At 44.8% G+C, this 21,784-nt stretch overlaps 1 protein-coding gene across 2 annotated transcripts in view; it reads right to left on the reverse strand.

The window, feature by feature from the left end:
• Positions 1 to 18,810, reverse strand: part of znf800b (zinc finger protein 800b) — a 51,279-nt gene extending 32,469 nt beyond the window's left edge. For both annotated transcript variants that reach the window (XM_060903559.1, XM_060903558.1), the window contains exons 1-2: positions 18,074 to 18,810; positions 6,998 to 7,131 (exon numbers count right to left, since the gene is read on the reverse strand). In XM_060903559.1, coding sequence (XP_060759542.1) covers positions 6,998 to 7,106 — 109 coding nt within the window. In that variant the 5' untranslated portion in view covers positions 7,107 to 7,131; positions 18,074 to 18,810. The remainder of the gene's footprint in view (positions 1 to 6,997; positions 7,132 to 18,073) is intronic.
• Between the last annotated feature and the right edge of the window lie 2,974 nt (positions 18,811 to 21,784).

Consider the following 21,784-nt stretch of genomic DNA (forward strand, 5'->3'; position numbering starts at 1 on the left):
ACCTCCACCAGGGCAGGCAGGCAGGGGTACTGACCCAATATGAGCTGTGGGGGCGGAGTCAGGTCATTACATCACCACAACAAGTGGATCAACTACAGATCTTTACTGCCATGAAAATCTAAAGTTTTGATTTCAGATGAGAGGATCGACTGACTGTAGATCAGATTCGGCTGAATTTTGGTCAATATTTCTCTTCTATGTCCAATGTGACAAATATGTGAGATTGATCTCAGAACATGCACTGAGGAGGAAAAAAAACACACACTGAAGTAAAACATGTCATCAGTCTGGCAGTGTGACACTGTCTCCAACCAAACCAGTGCCATTTTCAACCCTTGTGGGAAAACAAAGCAAAATCAACAAACAGAGTCTCGCAAGTACTCGAAGCTAGCAGAGCTAGTGGAGATGGAGAACACCACCAGCAGCAGCACCACCAGCACCAAGTCACCAAACCGTGACCTTCAGAGCAGCAGCCTGAAAACTAACCATGACCCAAAGTGAAGACCAGCTTGAGAATGTAAGCCTCTGCCAATTACTCAATCACCTGCTCCGAGATTCCGAGTTGGAAATCCTTTTCAGATGTTGCTCCACTAAACATTTCATGCCTCATGAATAATAATGTTGCCTCATTAATTAAGTTTCACAAGATATACATGTTTGATGCCTTTTGCTGCATTTGATTAGAAATCGTAACTTGCAATTTCTGATTTCTGGCGAGGAGAAAACCAAATAAAAACACCTGGTCAGGAACCCTGGGTGGTCTTCTCAACTCAACTCCAGTTCCTCTGCAAGTGACATGAGATCACCACGGCTGCTCAGAGCGTGAACAGGAAACTGAACATACACACACATGTGCTTTAGATCACCATGCAGATGTTCACGTGTTACAGCTCCACTCCACTGTCCTGAGCAGGAGAACACACACCACTCATCACAGTCAGCTTGTTACTAACAAAAGACAAACATGGATGTGTGTGGTGGATTTTTTTGTGCGCGCGCGCAGGATGTCATTCCAAGCTCCAACTTCCCAGTTTCGAGTTGAGATGAATTTAGCGCTTGTGTGAGCAGATGATAGCTGTGGTACCTGGCCCCGCCCCTGACTGGCCAGCCATGTTTAATAACAACTGCCAATCAGCATAGCATTGACCTCACAGAACACCAATCAGTCAGTGCGTTTACATGCACATCCAAATCGAGCTACTGTCGGTAATCGAGCTAAGGGTCCCAGCAGGGGTGCCAGAGAAATCCAATCCTACATGCACACAAGGAAATCGAGCTATTGTGTGAGGTACATTGTGCACCCGAGCCACAGGTGGCGCTACACGCCCCATCGTGTTGGTACACTTCCGGTTGTCGTCATGAAGAAGAGCTATTCAAGAGTATAAACAAAGTTATCAGTTCCTGTTCACAAGAAGTGCACGTTTCTGCTCGCCATTTTCTCTTCTTTGTTTGTTCGTTCTCCTTGTTCCTCCTGACTAGAGGTCTGCGCGGGACAGAATTTTCAGTCCCGCTCCCGCATTGTGCAGTCCCGCTCCCGCAAAGAATTATGATTTTCAGTCCCGCCCGCGCCTGCCATATTTTGTGCCGCTCCCGCCCGCAAATCCCGCATGATGCAGATGTTCCCATTATTTCTCACGAAAGTTCTTGTCATTGGCTTGGGGAATTAAACATGCTAAGCTTAGCTGAGCTCTCCACTGACCGATCCTTCACCTAGCGCACGTAGCGAGGGTGCGCGTTGCCAGGCGGCATGCGCAGCTGAGGCTTTACAGAGATACCCAACACACCTACCAAAATCTACAGTGGATATTAAGAATATTGCACACAGGGATGAGAGTGGCTTGTGATGAAAAAATCTGAAAAATTAGCCGGGGGTCTGGGGGCCACAGGCCCCCAGTGGGGTCCAGGGGCGAAGCCCCCGGGAGCTCATGGATTTTAGAGATTTTTTACCCTAAAAACCATTTATTTTATCATCAAAATTTTACAAATGTTGTTGAAATACCATACCCTGTTTGCTTACAAAATTGACACTTATACAAAAGTAGAACTCTCTTTCAAGTACATACATTACTTAAACTTTCATTTGATAAAGATCAACTACACCTATGTAAAGGAAACATTGACATAGGCCTTTTGTGATAAATTTTGCATATACATTCCAGATGAGCACCAACATGATACTTCAAATTTGCTGCTATAAATCCAAACTAAGGTAACACATTCACTGCTATATTAAATAATGGTTTATCACTAATATTTATATAAAATGTGCAAATTTGATAGAAGCTGTAGATTCTTACCTCATACATGTACAAGTCCCAAACTGTTTATATGATTTATGAATACATTTTTCCTTTGGTTCTATAAAGTGTTTGTCTATTTACAATATATACAACTATTTACAGTTTCATGGTGCAGAAAATTTATTTCTTCTTTATTTTGAGCTTTTTAGCAAGAGCTAAAAGCTTGTTGGTCCTCTCCCTCTTTTTAGCCAACTCCTCTTGATTTTTCACATGCTCCAGCCTTGCTTTCTTTTGCTCCCTGTCTAACTCCTCTTTGGCCTTTCTCTTACTCTGCATGCTTGTTTTTCAGATCCGCATCCATCTCACGCACTTTAGCTTCGTCGCGAGTCTCGATAACATTCGGCATTTTGATTGATACAAAACTGCATACACGAGTATTGCTGCAGTACTCCACACGTGCAAAGAACCAATCATGTAGCGCGGGAAGGTGGTTTAAGAAGGTGAAGATTGGTTGTCATTCAGCAAATGCCGATACAGGGGCCAATCACAACACATGAGACATTGGTTATACACCAAATACAAACTAATGGCAAACTAGCGTCTTACGAGAAAGTACGATATTCAAAATGGATGCCTACATTTCTGTGAATTGTAAACATTACGCGAGTCCTGATATATGAGTCAGCTGACGGCGAGTCAGTCCGGCCGCCCAGAAATAGTACCAGACCCCAGGGGCGCAGATAGGATTTTTGAACTGGGGGGGACTGAGCTGTCAGCAAATGATTCCATTTTGTGTGTGTGTGTGTGTGTGTGTATATATATATATATATATATATATATATATATATATATATATACTACCGTTCAAAAGTTTGGGGTCACTTTGAAATGTCCTTATTTTTGAAAGAAAAGCACTGTTCTTTTCAATGAAGATCACTTTAAACTAATCAGAAATACACTCTATACATTGCTAATGTGCTAAATGACTATTCTAGCTGCAAATGTCTGGTTTTTGGTGCAATATCTCCATAGGTGTATAGAGGCCCATTTCCAGCAACTCTCACTCCAGTGTTCTAATGGTACAATGTGCTTGCTCATTGCCTCAGAAGGCTAATGGATGATTAGAAAACCCTTGTACAATCATGTTAGCACAGCTGAAAACAGTTGAGCTCTTTAGAGAAGCTATAAAACTGACCTTCCTTTGAGCAGATTGAGTTTCTGGAGCATCACATTTGTGGGGTCGATTAAATGCTCAAAATGGCCAGAAAAATGTCTTGACTATATTTTCTATTCATTTTACAACTTATGGTGGGAAATAAAAGTGTGACTTTTCATGGAAAACACAAAATTGTCTGGGTGACCCCAAACTTTTGAACGGTAGCGTGTATACATGTTATTTCACCTCCCTCACTGCCATCATCAGGAACTACCTGCAGGCCAGGACAATGATAACATTTTAACATAGCCTATGGAAATCCAAAGTTTACACATTATCATCACGCACAGAAATTGCAAAACTGCAAAACTAGTTTTAAAACCGCTAAGTTCCAACTGTTAAACATAGCGAGAGGCTGGGCTACGTGTGTGTGTGTAAAGTGTAAACCAGTGCATCCTGACTTTCTAACTATGCCTGTGTGTTGCGTGAGCGGCAGTCAGTCAACAACTCTTCGCAAAATTTCCTTATGAAACAATATGCTCGCTGAAATTATGGCAGGGAACGCCAGATTAAACATTAAAACTGCCTTCTGAGCACTGTATCTACAGGCTACCACCGAAAGAAGGAGGCTACCAGAAAGGCTTCTCTACTCCGTACGATTTTACTTTCACTACGACATTACTTTGAACAGACTATCAAAAAATTGCAAAGTGATATGATAAAGTAAGGCACAGTTTACTTACAGTCGTTTTTTGTTTTTTTTTTTAAAAAACGATGCAATCGTTTTCTGCCTTTTCGGTTTGGCACCCTTCATCATGCCGTGTTGGGGTCCTGAACTAGGAGCTGTCCTCGATATGCCTGTCAAACTTGTTGTGGGTAACCATAGCAACCAAGCTCGAGCTCGCAACCTGTGCAGTCTGCGCAGTTGCAACTATGTATGTACTGCTGTGCACCTCAATAAACCGAATGGTAATGAGTCTTTTGATTTTTCCGTGAGGTTTGCCTTATGCAAAGAAAGACAGCATAGATGTTTTTTCCTCCCTATAAGTGGGGGGGACCGAACGAGGTGAATTTAAATCTGGGTGGGACGAATCCCCCCCGTCCCCCCCCATCTGCGCCCGTGCCAGACCCTACCCTACCCCCCTAAAATTTTCTCAACGGATTTGCAACAATATAAAAAAGGTCCATTTTGATTGAAAAAAAGCGGAATTCCGCCAAAAAGCGGAAAACTCTCATCCCTGTGTACATTGCACATAGCTTATGTCACTCCTCACATTTACATTCTAGGAAATACAAGTAGGCCTATAAGAAATTAATATAATTTAAAGACACAGCGTGATGGTGCCCCGCCCCCTACTTTGAGTGGATTTGAGCATAAATATCTACAGCTCACGTTCAGGGGTGCGTTTCCCAAACAACCAACCAAGTTAGCATTAAACCAATATGGTACGATGCAAGTTTGAACTAACTAACGTCCAAAAAATGACTGTTTCCCAAAGCTGTAGTACCAACTTGGTCTGAACCAAGTTGATTTGAACCAACACAGTTCAAACCACGATGTTTTCAGATGTGTTCGGATGGTCTCGTTTATTGTCGGAATTCAGAGAAACAACCCGAAGTTGGCTGACAGTGCGAACGGCATTTCACCATTAAATGACCGTTAAGCCAAATTTGGTGCGTCCATAATCTTCCCCTGATGCTTGCAACTTGGTGTAGATGTTCATTTAGATTAATATAAAATTGCAATACCCCTCATTTGGAAATCACGTGTAAACAAAAGGTATCTCCATAAATTAAAGCATCATATACTAGTTTTGGCTATAAGGCTATTTGCCCTGATTAAAAATAGCTAAGCAAACTGCTGTGAGACGGCACAGATAACGTTATATAGATCTACATGTTGTGTATTTATAGGTGGCATTGTTAGGTTTATTGTTTAGACTCTGACATTCTGCTGACACATTCCAAGTTGAGCACTGCATGCGCTCATGATTGACAGCTCTCGCTTTGCGCACTCGCACTCCCACTTCTGAGAATGAACAGGTGAATGTGAATTCTCTTTGCGCACTCGCACTCCCACTTTCTTTTTAAAGCAGCACTTACTTCTGAAGCACTGTGAGCTTCACTAGAGGAGCTCTGCTCTTCTGCCATGATCGGAGATCTCAAACACGGAAGAGCGGAAAGGAATTGGAAACGTACGAGAGATTAGACCACATCCGCAAATTTAGACATCTTAAAATGTTTTTATTAATGCCAAATAAAATATCCAGCACAAATTATATATGATAGACATAAATTAATAATTTATAAATTTTATTTTAAATACGTTTTTAGTTAGCGGGACTGCAGCTTATCACCTCTCCCGCCCGCGCCCGCATTGTGCACTCCCCCTCCCGCCCGCACCCGCAATGAGCTTTCAAAATTTGTCCCGCGCCGCACTGCTTTGCATCGGGTCCCGCGGGAGTGCAGGGCTCTACTCCTGACCTCTTCTGCTGCTCACTACTACTACCGTTGTCATGCCGACCGAAGCTGTTGTGTTTCCTGCTTGTGGTCTCGTCACTTCCGGAAGGGGCAGTGCTGAAGTAAGTAGCTCGACTACGTAGCTCGATAGGGTTTACATGCACTAAGTACCTCGGCTACAATCGCATAATCTAGGTCGCGTAGCTCGATTACGAGAAATCCAGTTCGGTTCAATTTCAGCCGAGCTAAGGTGTTTCCATGGCATTTAGAACTTCGATTTCAGTCGAGCTATGGCAGAAATTCGATTTTCTCTATGTGCATGTAAACGCACTGAGTGTGTAGTAGGAGTTTATGATCGGTGGAAACAAAGTCAGTCAGTTCTTGGGTTCTGGTGTCAGTGATAACGGGGTTAAAGAAAGACTATGTGGGACAGACCTGAAAACGGTATACACGGTATAGAACCCCAAGCTGAAGCTCAGTACCAAGTACCAAGTGGCCATGATTTGTGGTTGCTGAGAAAAAGGGTGTTTCGGACGGACGGAGATACGGATGGACCAGTATACCCCCCCGGAGCAGGGGTATAAAAAAGATGAATGGGAAAGCAAAAACAGCCAAAACACAAAAGACAAACAAGAATTAGCGAGTTATTCAAGAAATGAGCAATGAAGAGCATTCAGAAACCGCTAACTATGAACAGAAATTCAGTTTTGAAACCGTTAGCTGTTTATTCTGCATGCGTGACTTAACTACGTTACAAATACGACGTGATGTGACTGAAAGCAGCTTCACGCCTCGTTGTAATGAGCGTCTATTTTAATCTTAGAAATAAAAAAAGCCATATAGCCCAATAATCTCCTTATTAACCTCGCTTGCGAGGTCTTTACGGGAAAATATCAGACCCTGCCTACGGCTCGAGCCGCAATGTCAGGACCTTGGTCTGATATTTTCCCGTAAAGACTGAGCAAGCGAGGTTAATAAGGAGTTAATAACGTGGCTTGGGATTCGTGCTGCACATCCAGACCTGTCTGTGGTGAACAGAATTCTCAAGATCATTAATCTCAGCTCTACAGGAACCGCTTGAGTCTTGCTGTGCACTGAAGTTCTCCAGAGAGAGAGAGAGAGAGAGAGAGGGGGGCCTTACCGGACTTGTGGTCGAGACGCTCTGGCCGGAGCACTGGGGTTCTCTTGTCCAGTTCTTCTGTCTGACAGGACTTCTCATTGCTTGCGATCTCAGCTGTGAGATCCTCCATGTTCTTAATCTGCTGAGCTGAACCTCTGAAAAGAGCAGAAAAATGACACGATGCAAGGCTAAACATTAATGTCACTGGGCCAAGAAGAAGGTGATACCGGAATGTTCTAATGAAACATTCATGCTGCTCTATAGGTCAGGACTAAAGGAAACGAGGCACACTTTAACAGAATGCTTTCACTGCTGGAGGTGCTGAGGGTTAAAGTGAGACTGTCGGCTGCATTACTGCTTCTGTTCACAACACCAGAAACGGACCGGTCCGATTTCACCTCACCACCTACACAGAGGACGGAACCATCAGAGATACGCGACTCATGGAGAAGAAAGGGTGACAGAGTTCTCACTCTAACATTCTCTGCCTGCTGGAGAATAATTCACACACACACACACACACACACACACACACAGCCTAAGATCTGGTCCCTAAACTATTCACAACCCCGACTGGGACGGTGTTACTGAAATGAGCAGCAATTCAGTCTGATTGTAATGAGCTCAGCTGGGAGTCTGATCAACACCCTGCTCCACACCCAGACTTGTTACTACTGAAAATCACACAACGCACTGTGTGGAGAGTTATATTGTTTCTAAATGAGCAGATTTGTGGATAGATTCTGTACACAAGTCAAATCTATGATCCTCTTCGTAACCAACAACCAAAAATTGTGTTTGTTTCCCTGTTGAAGGAGGTATAAAGGCGTGAACAATCCATACAGAGTCACAGACAAATTCACACTGAATACAAGAGTTCTGGCAAAAAATGAACACTAGATGGAGACAAACTCAGGTGGACGACTGAGGCTTTAACATCTACAAAAATAAAGAACATCATACTTTTTTGTTTAAAAAAGGAGGAAGATTGACATTTTACAGATTCACCTTTTAAGAAAAAAAGTCACCTCCTACCAATCCGAGTTTGTACATTTTACAATTTGAAAAAAATAAAACAAAAAAAGTTCACATTAAAGCTGCTTCCTATAAGAGACTCTGACTAATAAAGATCTATAAGAGATCAGACAGTCTAATCCATCAGTGAGCTGGACTGGAATAATTTTCTGCGATCTCAGTGTTCGATCAGACACTCAGCCGACTGCTCACACACACACAACAGTTCAGAGTTCATGTTGAGATGAAAATGAAATCAGCCGATGTGGTGTTAAAATCTGGACTTCAGTTCTCTCCCTCAGTGTTCAATGTTAATAGCGGAGCTCCGGCGGAGCACCATACCTAAGAAAAAATGGTAAACCCATCGAGTCGATTTTTTGTGGTTTATCCGTGTACCACCACTCATACACACCGTCTAGTGGCCAGTGTGAGTAATTACCAGTCATACACACCGCCTAGTGGCCAGTGTGAGTAATTACCAGTCATACACACCACCTACTGGCCAGTGTGAGTCATTACAGTCATACACACCGCCTAGTGGTCAGTGTTAGTCATTACCAGTCATACACACCGCCTATTGGCCAGTGTTAGTCATTACCAGTCATACACACCGCCTAGTGGCCAGTGTTAGTCATTACAGTCATACACCACCTAGTGGTCAGTGTTAGTCATTACCAGTCATACACACCGCCTAGTGGCCAGTGTTAGTCATTACCAGTCATACACACGGCCTCGTGGTCAGAGTTAGTCATTACCAGTCATACACACCGCCTAGTGGCCAGTGTTAGTAATTACCAGTCATATACACCGCCTAGTGGTCAGTGTTACCAGTCATACACACCGCCTAGGCGGCACGGTGGTGTAGTGGTTAGCGCTGTCGCCTCACAGCAAGAAGGTCCTGGGTTCGAGCCCCGGGGCCGGCGAGGGCCTTTCTGTGTGGAGTTTGCATGTTCTCCCCGTGTCCGCGTGGGTTTCCTCCGGGTGCTCCGGTTTCCCCCACAGTCCAAAGACATGCAGGTTAGGTTAACTGGTGACTCTAAATTGACCGTGAGTGTGAATGTGAGTGTGAATGGTTGTCTGTGTCTATGTGTCAGCCCTGTGATGACCTGGCGACTTGTCCAGGGTGTACCCCGCCTTTCGCCCGTAGTCAGCTGGGATAGGCTCCAGCTTGCCTGCGACCCTGTAGAAGGATAAAGCGGCTAGAGATAATGAGATGAGATGAGATGAGACACACCGCCTAGTGGTCAGTGTTAGTAATTACCAGTCATACACACCGCCTAGTGGTCAGTGTTAGTCATTACCAGTCATACACACCGCCTCGTGGTCAGTTAGTCATTACCAGTCATACACACCGCCTAGTGGCCAGTGTTAGTAATTACCAGTCATATACACCGCCTAGTGGTCAGTGTTAGTCATTACCAGTCATACACACCGCCTATTGGCCAGTGTTAGTCATTACCAGTCATACACACCGCCTAGTGGCCAGTGTTAGTCATTACAGTCATACACACCGCCTAGTGGTCAGTGTTAGTCATTACAGTCATACACACCGCCTAGTGGCCAGTGTTAGTCATTACCAGTCATACACACCGCCTCGTGGTCAGTCATTACCAGTCATACACACCGCCTAGTGGCCAGTGTTAGTAATTACCAGTCATATACACCGCCTAGTGGTCAGTGTTAGTAATTACCAGTCATACACACCGCCTAGTGGTCAGTGTTAGTCATTACCAGTCATACACACCGCCTAGTGGCCAGTGTTAGTAATTACCAGTCATACACACCGCCTCGTGGTCAGAGTTAGTCATTACCAGTCATACACACCGCCTAGTGGCCAGTGTTAGTAATTACCAGTCATACACACCGCCTCGGGCGGCACGGTAGTGTAGTGGTTAGCGCTGTCGCCTCACAGCAAGAAGGTCCGGGTTCAAGCCCCGTGGCCGGCGAGGGCCTTTCTGTGCGGAGTTTGCATGTTCTCCCCGTGTCCGTGTGGGTTTCCTCCGGGTGCTCCGGTTTCCCCCACAGTCCAAAGACATGCAGGTTAGGTTAACTGGTGACTCTAAATTGACCGTAGGTGTGAGTGTGAGTGTGAATGGTTGTCTGTGTCTATGTGTCAGCCCTGTGATGACCTGGCGACTTGTCCAGGGTGTACCCCGCCTTTCGCCCATAGTCAGCTGGGATAGGCTCCAGCTTGCCTGTGACCCTGTAGAAGGATAAAGCGGCTACAGATAATGAGATGAGATGAGATGAGATAATGAGATGAGACACACCGCCTCGTGGTCAGTTAGTAATTACCAGTCATACACACCACCTAGTGGCCAGCGTTAGTCATTACCAGTCATACACACCGCCAAGTGGCCACCGTTAGTCATTACCAGTCATACACACCGCCTAGCACGGGCGATTGCTCTAAGACAATGAGGGAGGCTCAGCCTCCTCTAAAAATGACGAACATCGTGTAGGATGAATTGCGCTAGGCTTATGTTATAGCCGACCTTATTGCTATTTCAGATCCAGAATCATAGAAATATATGTGCTCAACCCACTACAGTGCGAAATCATTCCGTTATAACTTTCCCCACTTCGCCTAATGTGTGCGTGAGCTTTTCCCCCTCGTGACAGCATGATGCAGCCCAGCCTCAGTGGACTTCAATGGCATTTGGGAGCTATGCGCTTTTCAATATCAAAATGCAAGACGATTATTGGACAAATACTGCGAAAACACCCGCCCACAGAGTCTCACGGACTCCCAGCCTCAGTGGACTTCAATGGCATTTGGGAGCTATGCGCTTTTCAATCTCAAAATGCAAGACGGTTATTGGACAAATACTGCGAAAATGCCTGCCCACAGACTCCGAGCCTCACAGTGGGAGGGACATGGCAAAGCTTTCCGCGAGGAGACTGGTGATTGGTGAAAGCGGCCAGATATTTTCCTTGACTGACAGCTCGTTTCAAATATAGACAGGCAGCAGTGAATTTCAGTTCAGTCCCATGCGGATTCACAAGTGCTGTGGTGTATTGTAAGAGATCAGCTTACATTTCGATTTCATTCATTACATACGGTTTCTACCAGCTTTTTTAGTTTGTATATATTTTCATTGTAAATAAAGTGTAAATATAGTGTTGTCAAGTTTGCTATCTTAGTTCCAGAAATTTCGTTTATTTGAGTGACTGAATGAGTTAGTAATTACCAGTCATACACACCGCCTAGTGGCCAGTGTTAGTTATTACCAGTCATATACACCGCCTAGTGGTCAGTGTTAGTAATTACCAGTCATACACACCACCTAGTGGCCAGTGCTAGCCAGTAAAGAAATAAAACAAAAGAGACTGGCTAATGATATAAGAAAATTCTACAACCCAGAAACAGATGGGAGCTCCGTAAAAAAAAAACTCCATAAAAAACTCCATAAAAAAACCAAATGTACAGGAAATGGATTTGTACACATTAAAGCATCTTCAAACAAGTTTCTTTATGGAACACCACTGTTATTACCACCCACAACCCCCCCACACACACACACACAACAACCACACCCCACAACCACAGCCACACCCAACAGCCACACCCAACAACCACACACCCCCACAGCAACACACAACAACTACAGCCCCCACAGCCACACCCAACAACCATACCTCTCACAGCAACACCCAACAACCACAGCAACACCCAACAACCACAGCCACACCCAAAACCATAGCCACACCCAAAACCATAGCCACACCCCACAGCCACACCCAACAACCACAGCCCCCAGAGCAACACCCAACAACCATAGCCCCCACAGCCACACCCAACGACCACAGCCCCACCCAACAACCACAGCCACACCCAACAACCACAGCCACACCCAACAACCACAGCCACACCCAACAACCACAGCCCCACAGCCACACCCAACAACCACAGCCACACCCAACAACCACACCCAAAACCACACACACCCCACAGCCACACCCAACAACCACAGCCACACCCCCACAGTCACACCCAACAACCACAGCCACACCCAACAACCACACCCAAAACCACACAACCCCCCAGCCACACCCAACAACCACAGCCACACCCAACAATCACAGCCCCCACAGCCACACACCCCCACAGCCACACCCTCATCACACCACAGAAGGGAAAAAATGGAAAACGTTACCGGTACCTTTTTTCTCTTCTAACATTTCGCACCACCACCAAGTTCGGCTCTAAACACAGACTCGGACCTGAACCTATTTAAGCGTATGCATTGTTAGTTGATAACAGTTATTAGACTGAATATTCATATCACTGATAGTGTACACACACACACAGCTGTGGGGATGTTGAGTACTCAGCGCGGTGGAAAATAAAGTCGTCTAAATGCAGTATTTTTGACGAGAGCAGATGAATTCTCTGTTCAGCTGCTCAGTGTGTAAGACGGCTCGGGGAAAGGCAGATCCTTTAATTTCTTTTTCACTTTATATAAAGTGTCGCGCACTTACGAGTTTCATCAACTGTGGAACAAATGGCAAAGAAATTTATTTTGGGAACTGGAAATATTTACAAATAAAGATACTTGACTGTTTTTACTTATTATAATATTTATGATGCTTACTGTGTAACTGATTTCTGGGTGAAAGGAGTTTAAGTGGAGTGCGAGTTGATGAACGGTGGTGTGCGGTACGCAGGGGATCACTATGCTGCAGGTCTGGTGTGAAAGTGTTGAGTCCCACAGGCCGTTTCAGAAAAATCTTTTTCCTGTATCTGAAACTTCCCGCCCACCTCCACGGTGACTGGCCAATGGGGAGGAAACAGCACGTCTCACACACCCCCTCAGACGTCATTCATCACTGAAGCTCAATCTCTCAGATTAACTCCATGTACAGTAGTGAGCGTGTAGCAGAACCAACGCTATGTCCTTCAGCACACGTCCGAGAGCTCAACAGCTTCATCAGCTCCAGCAACTTTCACAGGGACACACTGGGAAAGCGATGCAGAGCTCTGAGGAAAAAAAATTAAATCCTTGAATCATGCTTTTTTTAACAAATAAATAAAAAATTCCATAAACACCACTGTGATCCAAGAAGCGATCGCTGATCACACACCCCTTTTCCACCAACAGGGAACAGATTCGGTGCATTTTGAACATAAATAAATTGGTCCAGAAACTGAAAGCTGGTACTGAAATATGATATCAGTGGGTGTCATTCGTTTGGAGAGGAAGTGGAGAGCAGCGATGGGAAAGGAAACATATTCAGAAACAAAAAGGGACCGAAAAACAAACATCTGCTATACCCCAACAAAAGCCTGCAGGTAATCGGAGCGCTCTGCCATCCTGCCACACCCTCTATTCATGACGTATCCTTGATTTAAAAGGTTCTACTCAAAACTGGTGAAAATGTGGGCTGGTTCTCTAGCTGGCACCAAGGTGCAAAGAATCCTGAACAGAACCAGTTCAAGAACCCGATCTCTGTTGGTTGAAGGAGCCTGGGGACTTCTGCAACGTACACACACACACACACACACTCAAACTGCCCAGCTCTCTAGAGAGAGTAAACCATTTCAGCTGCAAATATTTCAGTCATACAGATGTGTCTCAGAAGGACATTCAAGGGCCGGTGAGTTAATGTCTCATTATTTGTGCAACGTAGCTATTCTGAGCTCACTATACACCAACTCACTGACTCCGTTAGTGCTAGTGTGTGTGTGTGTGTGTTCACTGACAAACAAATGGCTTTCACACTCATTTCGACAGCTGGCTGGATGGAGGACAGTAATGCTGAAATAACAGCCAGAGTCTTATTTAGTATTAAAGCTTTTCTGAAACTTCTCTTTGTAAAGACAGTATGCTGTCCATGTTAGAAATCAATTATTTATAGAAGAAGGACAGCATACTAAGGTGTGTGTGAGAGAGACACTAATGCTGGAGTGGAGCTCCAGACACACCTCCGGAAACAGCACAGAGCCCAAACTACAGTCAAACTGATCAATGAGAGTCCAGAGCTCTGAGAACCCCATCATCAATTACATCATAATGTCAACAAGAAAATGACTTATTGGGCCTTTAAATATGTTATTGGTAAATAATAATAATAATAATAATAATAATAATAATAATAATAATAACCCTTTAACTCTTAATAGCAGGATTTCCCATATGCTGAGTGTTAGTGTGTTCTCATCCCTGGACTTCAGGATGAGACAGATTCGTTAAGAGAAGAAAAAACATTCTGAGGTCACAATGTACAACAACATCATAACTGTTTCATAAACACTCTCCTCAGTCTATGACATCATCAGTCACATGGAGGCACAGACTCCGGAGGAAGACAGCAATCACACCGGCCTGAGACACACACACACACACACACACAGAGAGAGAGAGAGAGAGAGAGAGAGAGAGAGACAGACAGACACACACACACACACACACACACACACACACACATATGAAAGGGAGACAGATAGAGAGATACAGATAGATATGAGAGAGAGAGAGAGGAGAGACACAGATATGAGAGAGAGAGATACACAGAGACATATGAGAGAGAGACAGATATGAGCGCGAGAGAGAGACACACGAGAGAGAGAGAGACATGAGATACACACGAGAGAGAGAGAGACACACACGAGAGAGAGACACAGATATGAGAGACACATAAGACAAAGAGATCGACAGATAGATATGACAGAGAGACAAATATGAGAGAGATACACAGATATGAGAGAGAGAGATACACAGATAGATATGAGAGAGAGATATATATATATACACAGATAGATATGAGAGAGACAGACAGACACACACACATATGAAAGGGAGACAGATAGAGAGATACAGATAGATATGAGAGAGAGAGGAGAGACACAGATATGAGAGAGAGAGAGATACACAGAGACATATGAGAGAGAGACAGATATGAGCGCGAGAGAGAGACACACGAGAGAGAGAGAGACATGAGATACACACGAGAGAGACACACACGAGAGAGAGGCACAGATATGAGAGACACATAAGACAAAGAGATCGACAGATAGATATGAGAGAGAGACAAATATGAGAGAGATACACAGATATGAGAGAGAGAGAGAGAGAGAGAGAGAGAGAGAGAGAGAGAGACACACACACACACAGATAGATATGAGAGAGAGAGAGAGAGAGAGAGAGAGAGAGAGACAGATAGATATGAGAGAGAGAGAGAGAGAGAGAGAGAGAGAGAGAGAGAGACACACAGATAGATATGAGAGAGAGAGAGAGAGAGAGAGAGAGAGAGAGACACACACAGATAGATATGAGAGAGAGAGAGAGAGAGAGAGAGAGAGAGAGAGAGATACACAGATAGATATGAGAGAGAGAGAGAGAGAGAGAGAGAGAGAGAGAGAGAGACACACACACACACACGATGGGGGGGGGGGGGGGGGGGGGGGCAATGAGACTGAGCTTTGAGTTTAATCGAACTCTAATTGAAATTCCCTAAAAGTGTAAACCTCACTCTCACACACGACGAGTCGCACAACTTCAACCAAAACCTACTATAAACATGAAAAAATGTTTGTTTTCCTGTTGATAAAACGATAACTTGTGAGCGCGTGTGTCTCCAGGGGGTGCGGTAGTGTTTGTTGTTGTTTGTTCCTGCTCTCCCTCAGCTCACTGACTCATTACCGCAGACCCAGTGACCCCACACATGAGCAGTGGGTCCAGTGTTGCCAGATTGGGCGGTTTCCCGCCCAATTGGGCAGTTTTGAATTCTACTTTACGGGCAAAAAATGGCTTGGGCTGGTTGACAAAAATTGGGCGGGTTTGATGTTAGTTCGGTGGGTTTTTATCAAATGTTTATAAATATTTCGCACCAACGTTCTGTGTGAGAATGCAGCCAGAGACAATTACATAGCCTTAGAAGGACTTTGATGCAGCACATTCTATGTACTATCTACGTCCACTAGTCTACATCCAATCCAATCCATATTAAACACTTCTGTGACCCAATCAGAGATCGTGGGCATCACACGACACAGAGTGCAGTTAGTGAACGACGGCTAGTCAAAATGCCAAAGTGGGCAAAATACAAAAAAAAAAAAAGTACAGTATCAGGATAACAGATGAAGAAAATACATGGATGTAGACAAAAATAAATTAAGCAGAATAACTAGGCCTATAAAATTAATAAAACAAACAGGATAAATAAAAAGATAAATAAATAAAGACAAATAAAAAATAAATAACCTCAGCAATGCAGATGTTAGATATGCATCGTAGCCTAACATAGCCTACATAATATTATGCATGTGCATGTAGGATTCAGAACACAGCAGACGATTGCAAAGTTATAATCTGATTCAACCATCTGGAGCCGAGTACCAGACAGCAGATTTTTCACCTCAAGCACTGACGGGCTCATGTTGCCATTTAGAAGTTGTTTGCATTGTTGTTCGATTTACAAATAGTATACTGGTCTTTAGCTGCATATTTTTACTTTACAAGATAGGCATCAAGTGCATTTTACATTTTGGGTGGTTTTAGAACATATTTTGGGCTGGAAAACGTCAGCAGTATCTGGCAACAGGGTTGTTTTACAATCAGGGTGCAAAGTTTGTGTCACAGGGGTCCAAAATTCAAATTGATTCAAACTGGTTCTTGTACCAGTTTTTAAGTGAAGGACAAGTTAAAGAACAGATTTCAGGTCATTTTTTTGACATGTGTGTATGGTAGTTTTGTGTAATCTGCTATAAGATGGGAGAAACAAATGAAGTGATTCTCGGAGAGGACTTTTTTTTTTTGACAATTCAGAATCCACTACTTCCATAGTGCTTTTAAATATAAGGCTGTAAGCTTTGTGTTAGTTGTCTCTAATATTTATGTCCCAATATCTTGGCCACATTTTAGAATGAAAATAATCATTTTAGATATGTTATTTTATATTGAAAAATTAGCTGTCTCGGAGAGGACATTTTTTGACACAATTCCATACTAATTTGATCAAAATAGTCTGAAAACTTACTGGCGTTCAACATTAAAACTTAACTATGTTTCCAATGATATGAAACCAAATATTTGTTTTATGGTATAAAATATGATTTAAGTGCATCCCTTTTGGAGCTACCTGTGGTCAAAAAAAGCACTTTTTCTAAATGACACGAGTAAATTTGCTAAATATGACATACATTGCCATACACTCACCAAAAATAACGTTATCACCAAAAAAATTTTTGCATGGTAACTAAAACTATCACAGGGCTAGAATAAACAACCAAGTTTATTTAGTCAAGCCTTTTGATATTGATGATAATAAGTGCTAAATGTGATTTTTAGCTTGATTGTAAAACAACCCAACACTGAATGGGTCCACTCCACTGCTGAAGTTCTCCCTCACTGTGGAACCAACGCAGTGCTCCGTGTGGAGCTGAAGTTCTTCTGAAAGATAACCAACACAGGGGTGTGGATGATCTGTCTGGCGGTGTGGTGGAGGTGGTGGACTCCTCTTCCTTTACACGCTCACTTTTCTCCCACCCCACTGGGGCAAGAGGACCACTGCAGATCTGCAGCCCAGATCTGCTCCTCTCACCAGAGGCAGGGTTCACCCTCCACAAAAGCTCTCTTACACTGCTGGAGCTTCTCCCCAACGCCACCACCACGTTTTGGATCACAAAAGCACAGATTGAGCTGATCAAAAAAGAAGGAGCTAAGTTCAAAGCCCTGAGGTCAGCATGGCCGAGAGAGAGAGAGAGAGAGAGAGAGAGGAGTGCGGGCTGAGCCGTGCAGTGAGAACACACCACGGGATATAAACGCAACACCGGCCACGGAGCCGCTCCTCCCTGAGCGCGCTCTCCGCGCAGCAGTTTGGCGCACAGGACCGGGAACCCAACGGCTTTACGCGCACGCATGCGCGCGCCCTCCTGCCTCTCCACCGTGTGTTTCAGTCCAATCTAATGTCGGTAAAACCGGCACAAACGGTTCGTTTAGTTCGTTTAAGCAGCTCGCTCAGGCAGAAACACAGAGACGCCATTTTCTGCACAAACAGCCCCGTGACGGAGACATATCTCTCTCTCACACACGCACACACACACACTCACACCAGAGAACAGATAACAATGTGGGTTCTTACCGCCGGCGGCTCTCTGAGATCCGACTACAGCCCGGTTCTGTTCGGTTCCGCGGGAAGCGACTCAGAGTTTGTGTCCGTCCTCATAAAGAGCCTGTCTTTAACACCTCCGAGCTCTCTCCCTCTCTCTCTCTCACACACACACCCGAAACTCCACCCGGCTGATGTTTAATATTTTATGAGAAGAAATTATTCTCTCGGGCGCCCAAGATTTAAAAACAATCCCATCACCTTTCAGGACGTTCGAGGCCCCTGACTGATAAACAAGCTAAACCCCAAACACTGTTCCTACACAGAGGAGAACTCTCCAGCGCACACGCATGGTTCCTGTTTCAACCGATTTCCCGGAACAGAAGCTGTGATCAGTCTGTGTTCTGATCCTCCAGAGCTGCTGTGTTCTGATCCTCCAGAGCTGCTGTGATCAGTCTGTGTTCTGATCCTCCAGAGCTGCTGCTGTGTTCTGATCCTCCAGAGCTGCTGTGATCAGTCTGTGTTCTGATCCTCCAGAGCTGCTGCTGTGTTCTGATCCTCCAGAGCTGCTGTGATCAGTCTGTGTTCTGATCCTCCAGAGCTGCTGCTGTGTTCTGATCCTCCAGAGCTGCTGTGATCAGTCTGTGTTCTGATCCTCCAGAGCTGCTGCTGCTCCACCACATGAAGCTCTTTCTTGGTTTGCGCGCGCGTGTTCGGGAAAGTTGGACATCTGATGATCAAGTGTCTGGAATAAACTTTTATTTCTGATTCCTGCCTGCGGCTGCTGGATCACGTCGTTTCCGTGGAGGGTTGCGAGCTAATCTGCATGTGTAGAAACAGCTCTGCGTAAACACACACTCGCGCGTGCGTGATGAGTTGTCTCATCTCATTATCTCTAGCCGCTTTATCCTGTTCTACAGGGTCGCAGGCAAGCTGGAGCCTATCCCAGCTGACTATGGGCGAAAGGCGGGGTACACCCTGGACAAGTCGCCAGGTCATCACAGGGCTGACACATAGACACAGACAACCATTCACACTCACATTCACACCTATGGTGTGTCTGGTTAGAGTCACCAGTTAACCTAACCTGCATGTCTTTGGACTGTGGGGGAAACTGGAGCACCCGGAGGAAACCCACGCGGACACGGGGAGAACATGCAAACTCCACACAGAAGGTCCTCGTCGGCCACGGGGCTCGAACCCGGACCTTCTTGCTGTGAGGCGACAGCGCTAAGCACTACACCACCGTGCCACCCCGTGATGAGTTGTATGTAGTGAAATGATTAACGTGACGTTTCGTTCCTGCGGTCTAACTGAGAAATAAAAGTTTATTCCAGACTTGATTATCATCCATGTCCAAGTCGCTGATGTCTGATCAACTTTCCTGAACACATGTGCACGTGCAAATAAAGAAAGAGCTTCATGTGGGTGATAAGGACCAGAAAATCTGGAGGACAAGGACACAGACTGACTGCAGACGAACCACAGACCATCAACAGAGTGACTACCAACTAACCACAGATTAATGACAGACTGACCACAGGTTAACCCCAGAATGACTGCAGATGAACCACAGACTGTCGACTGACTGACTACAAACTAACCACAGACCGTCAACAGAGTGACCACAGACCGAAGACAGACTAGCCATAGACTGTCCGAAGAGTGACTACAGACTAACACCATACTGACTACAGACTGACCACAGGTTAACCACAGACTGACTGCAGATGAACCACAGACTGTCGACTGACTACAGACTAACCACAGACCATCAACAGAGTGACTACTGACTGTCAACAGACTAACGACATACTGACTACAGACTGACCACAGGTTAACCACAGACTGACTGCAGATGAACCACAGACTGTCGACTGACTACAGACTAACCACAGACCGTCAACAGAGTGACAACCAGCTAACCACAGACTGATGACAGACTGACCACAGGTTAACCCCAGAATGACTGCAGATGAACCACAGACTGTCGACTTACTGACTACAGACTAACCAAAGACCGTCAACAGAGTGACCACAGACTGACAACAGACTAGCCATAGACTGTCCAAAGACTGACTACAAACTAACAACATACTGACTACAGACTGACCACAGGTTAACCACAGACTGACTGCAGATGAACCACAGACTGTCGACTGACTAGAGACTAACCACAGACCATCAACAGAGTGACTACTGACTGACAACAGACTAACGACATACTGACTACAGACTGACCACAGGTTAACCACAGACTGACTGCAGATGAACCACAGACTGTCGACTGACTACAGACTAACCACAGACCATCAACAGCGTGACTACTGACTGTCAACAGACTAACGACATACTGACTACAGACTGACCACAGGTTAACCACAGACTGACTGCAGATGAACCACAGACTGTCGACTGACTACAGACTAACCACAGACCGTCAACAGAGTGACAACCAGCTAACCACAGACTGATGACAGACTGACCACAGGTTAACCCCAGAATGACTGCAGATGAACCACAGACTGTCGACTTACTGACTACAGACTAACCAAAGACCGTCAACAGAGTGACCACAGACTGACAACAGACTAGCCATAGACTGTCCAAAGACTGACTACAGACTAACAACATACTGACCACAGGTTAACCCCAGACTGACTGCAGATGAACCACAGACTGTCGACTGACTACAGATTAACCACAGACTGACCACACACTGACCACATACTAATCACAGATTGTCTATAGACTAATCACATATTATCCACAGACTAACCACAGGCTGAATAGAGACTGAGTACAGACTAACCACAGATTGGCTACAGACTTACCACACACTGACCACGCAACTAATCACATATTGTCCGTAGACTAATCACATACTGAATATAGACTGAATACATACTAACCACAAACCGTCCACAGACTGACCACAGACTAATCACAGACCTACTAGAGACTGACTACAGACTGAATAGAGACTGACCACAGATTAACCACACTATAAACATCACCTATTATGACTCTATATTACTTTCAGTCTCTAGAAACAACAAACTTTCCAGAAGCTTCTATCATGTAAACTCTTGTTTGTAACCTCGACTCAGATCGTGTGCTTGTGTGGTTGAGGACGTCTCACTGTCCCAGGTTCCTCTCAGCACTCTCCTGACTAAACGGGGCTAAAGAGCGCTTTAATTTTCATTCATTAATTAAACTAAGGAAGATTTCAGTGCTTGGTTTAGCTGTAAAATAAATTCCATGGACCCCCTCAGTACAGATTCTTTATTATTATTATTATTATTATTATTACACTGACAGAAGGCATTCGGTCGAAGTTGACATTATTTACAGGCTGCTGGTTTTTGAGTGACTGAGGTTTGATTGAAACCCGTTCAGTCAGTCAGACTAATGACGATAAACAACTCAATAATAAATATAATAATTTTAATACTCGGCACGGTGGTGTAGTGGTTAGCGCTGTCGCCTCACAGCAAGAAGGTCTGGGTTTGAACCCCGTGGCCAGCGAGGGCCTTTCTGTGTGGAGTTTGCATGTTGTCCGCGTGGGTTTCCTCCGGGTGCTCCGGTTTCCCCCACAGTCCAAAGACATGCAGGTTAGGTTAACTGGTGACTCTAAATTGACCGTAGGTGTGAATGTGAGTGTGAATGGTTGTCTGTGCCTATGTGTCAGCCCTGTGATGACCTGGCGACTTGTCCAGGGTGTACCTTGCCTTTCGCCCGTAG

Source organism: Neoarius graeffei, chromosome 21 (genome assembly GCF_027579695.1).
Source record: "Neoarius graeffei isolate fNeoGra1 chromosome 21, fNeoGra1.pri, whole genome shotgun sequence".
Lineage (NCBI taxonomy): Eukaryota > Metazoa > Chordata > Actinopteri > Siluriformes > Ariidae > Neoarius > Neoarius graeffei.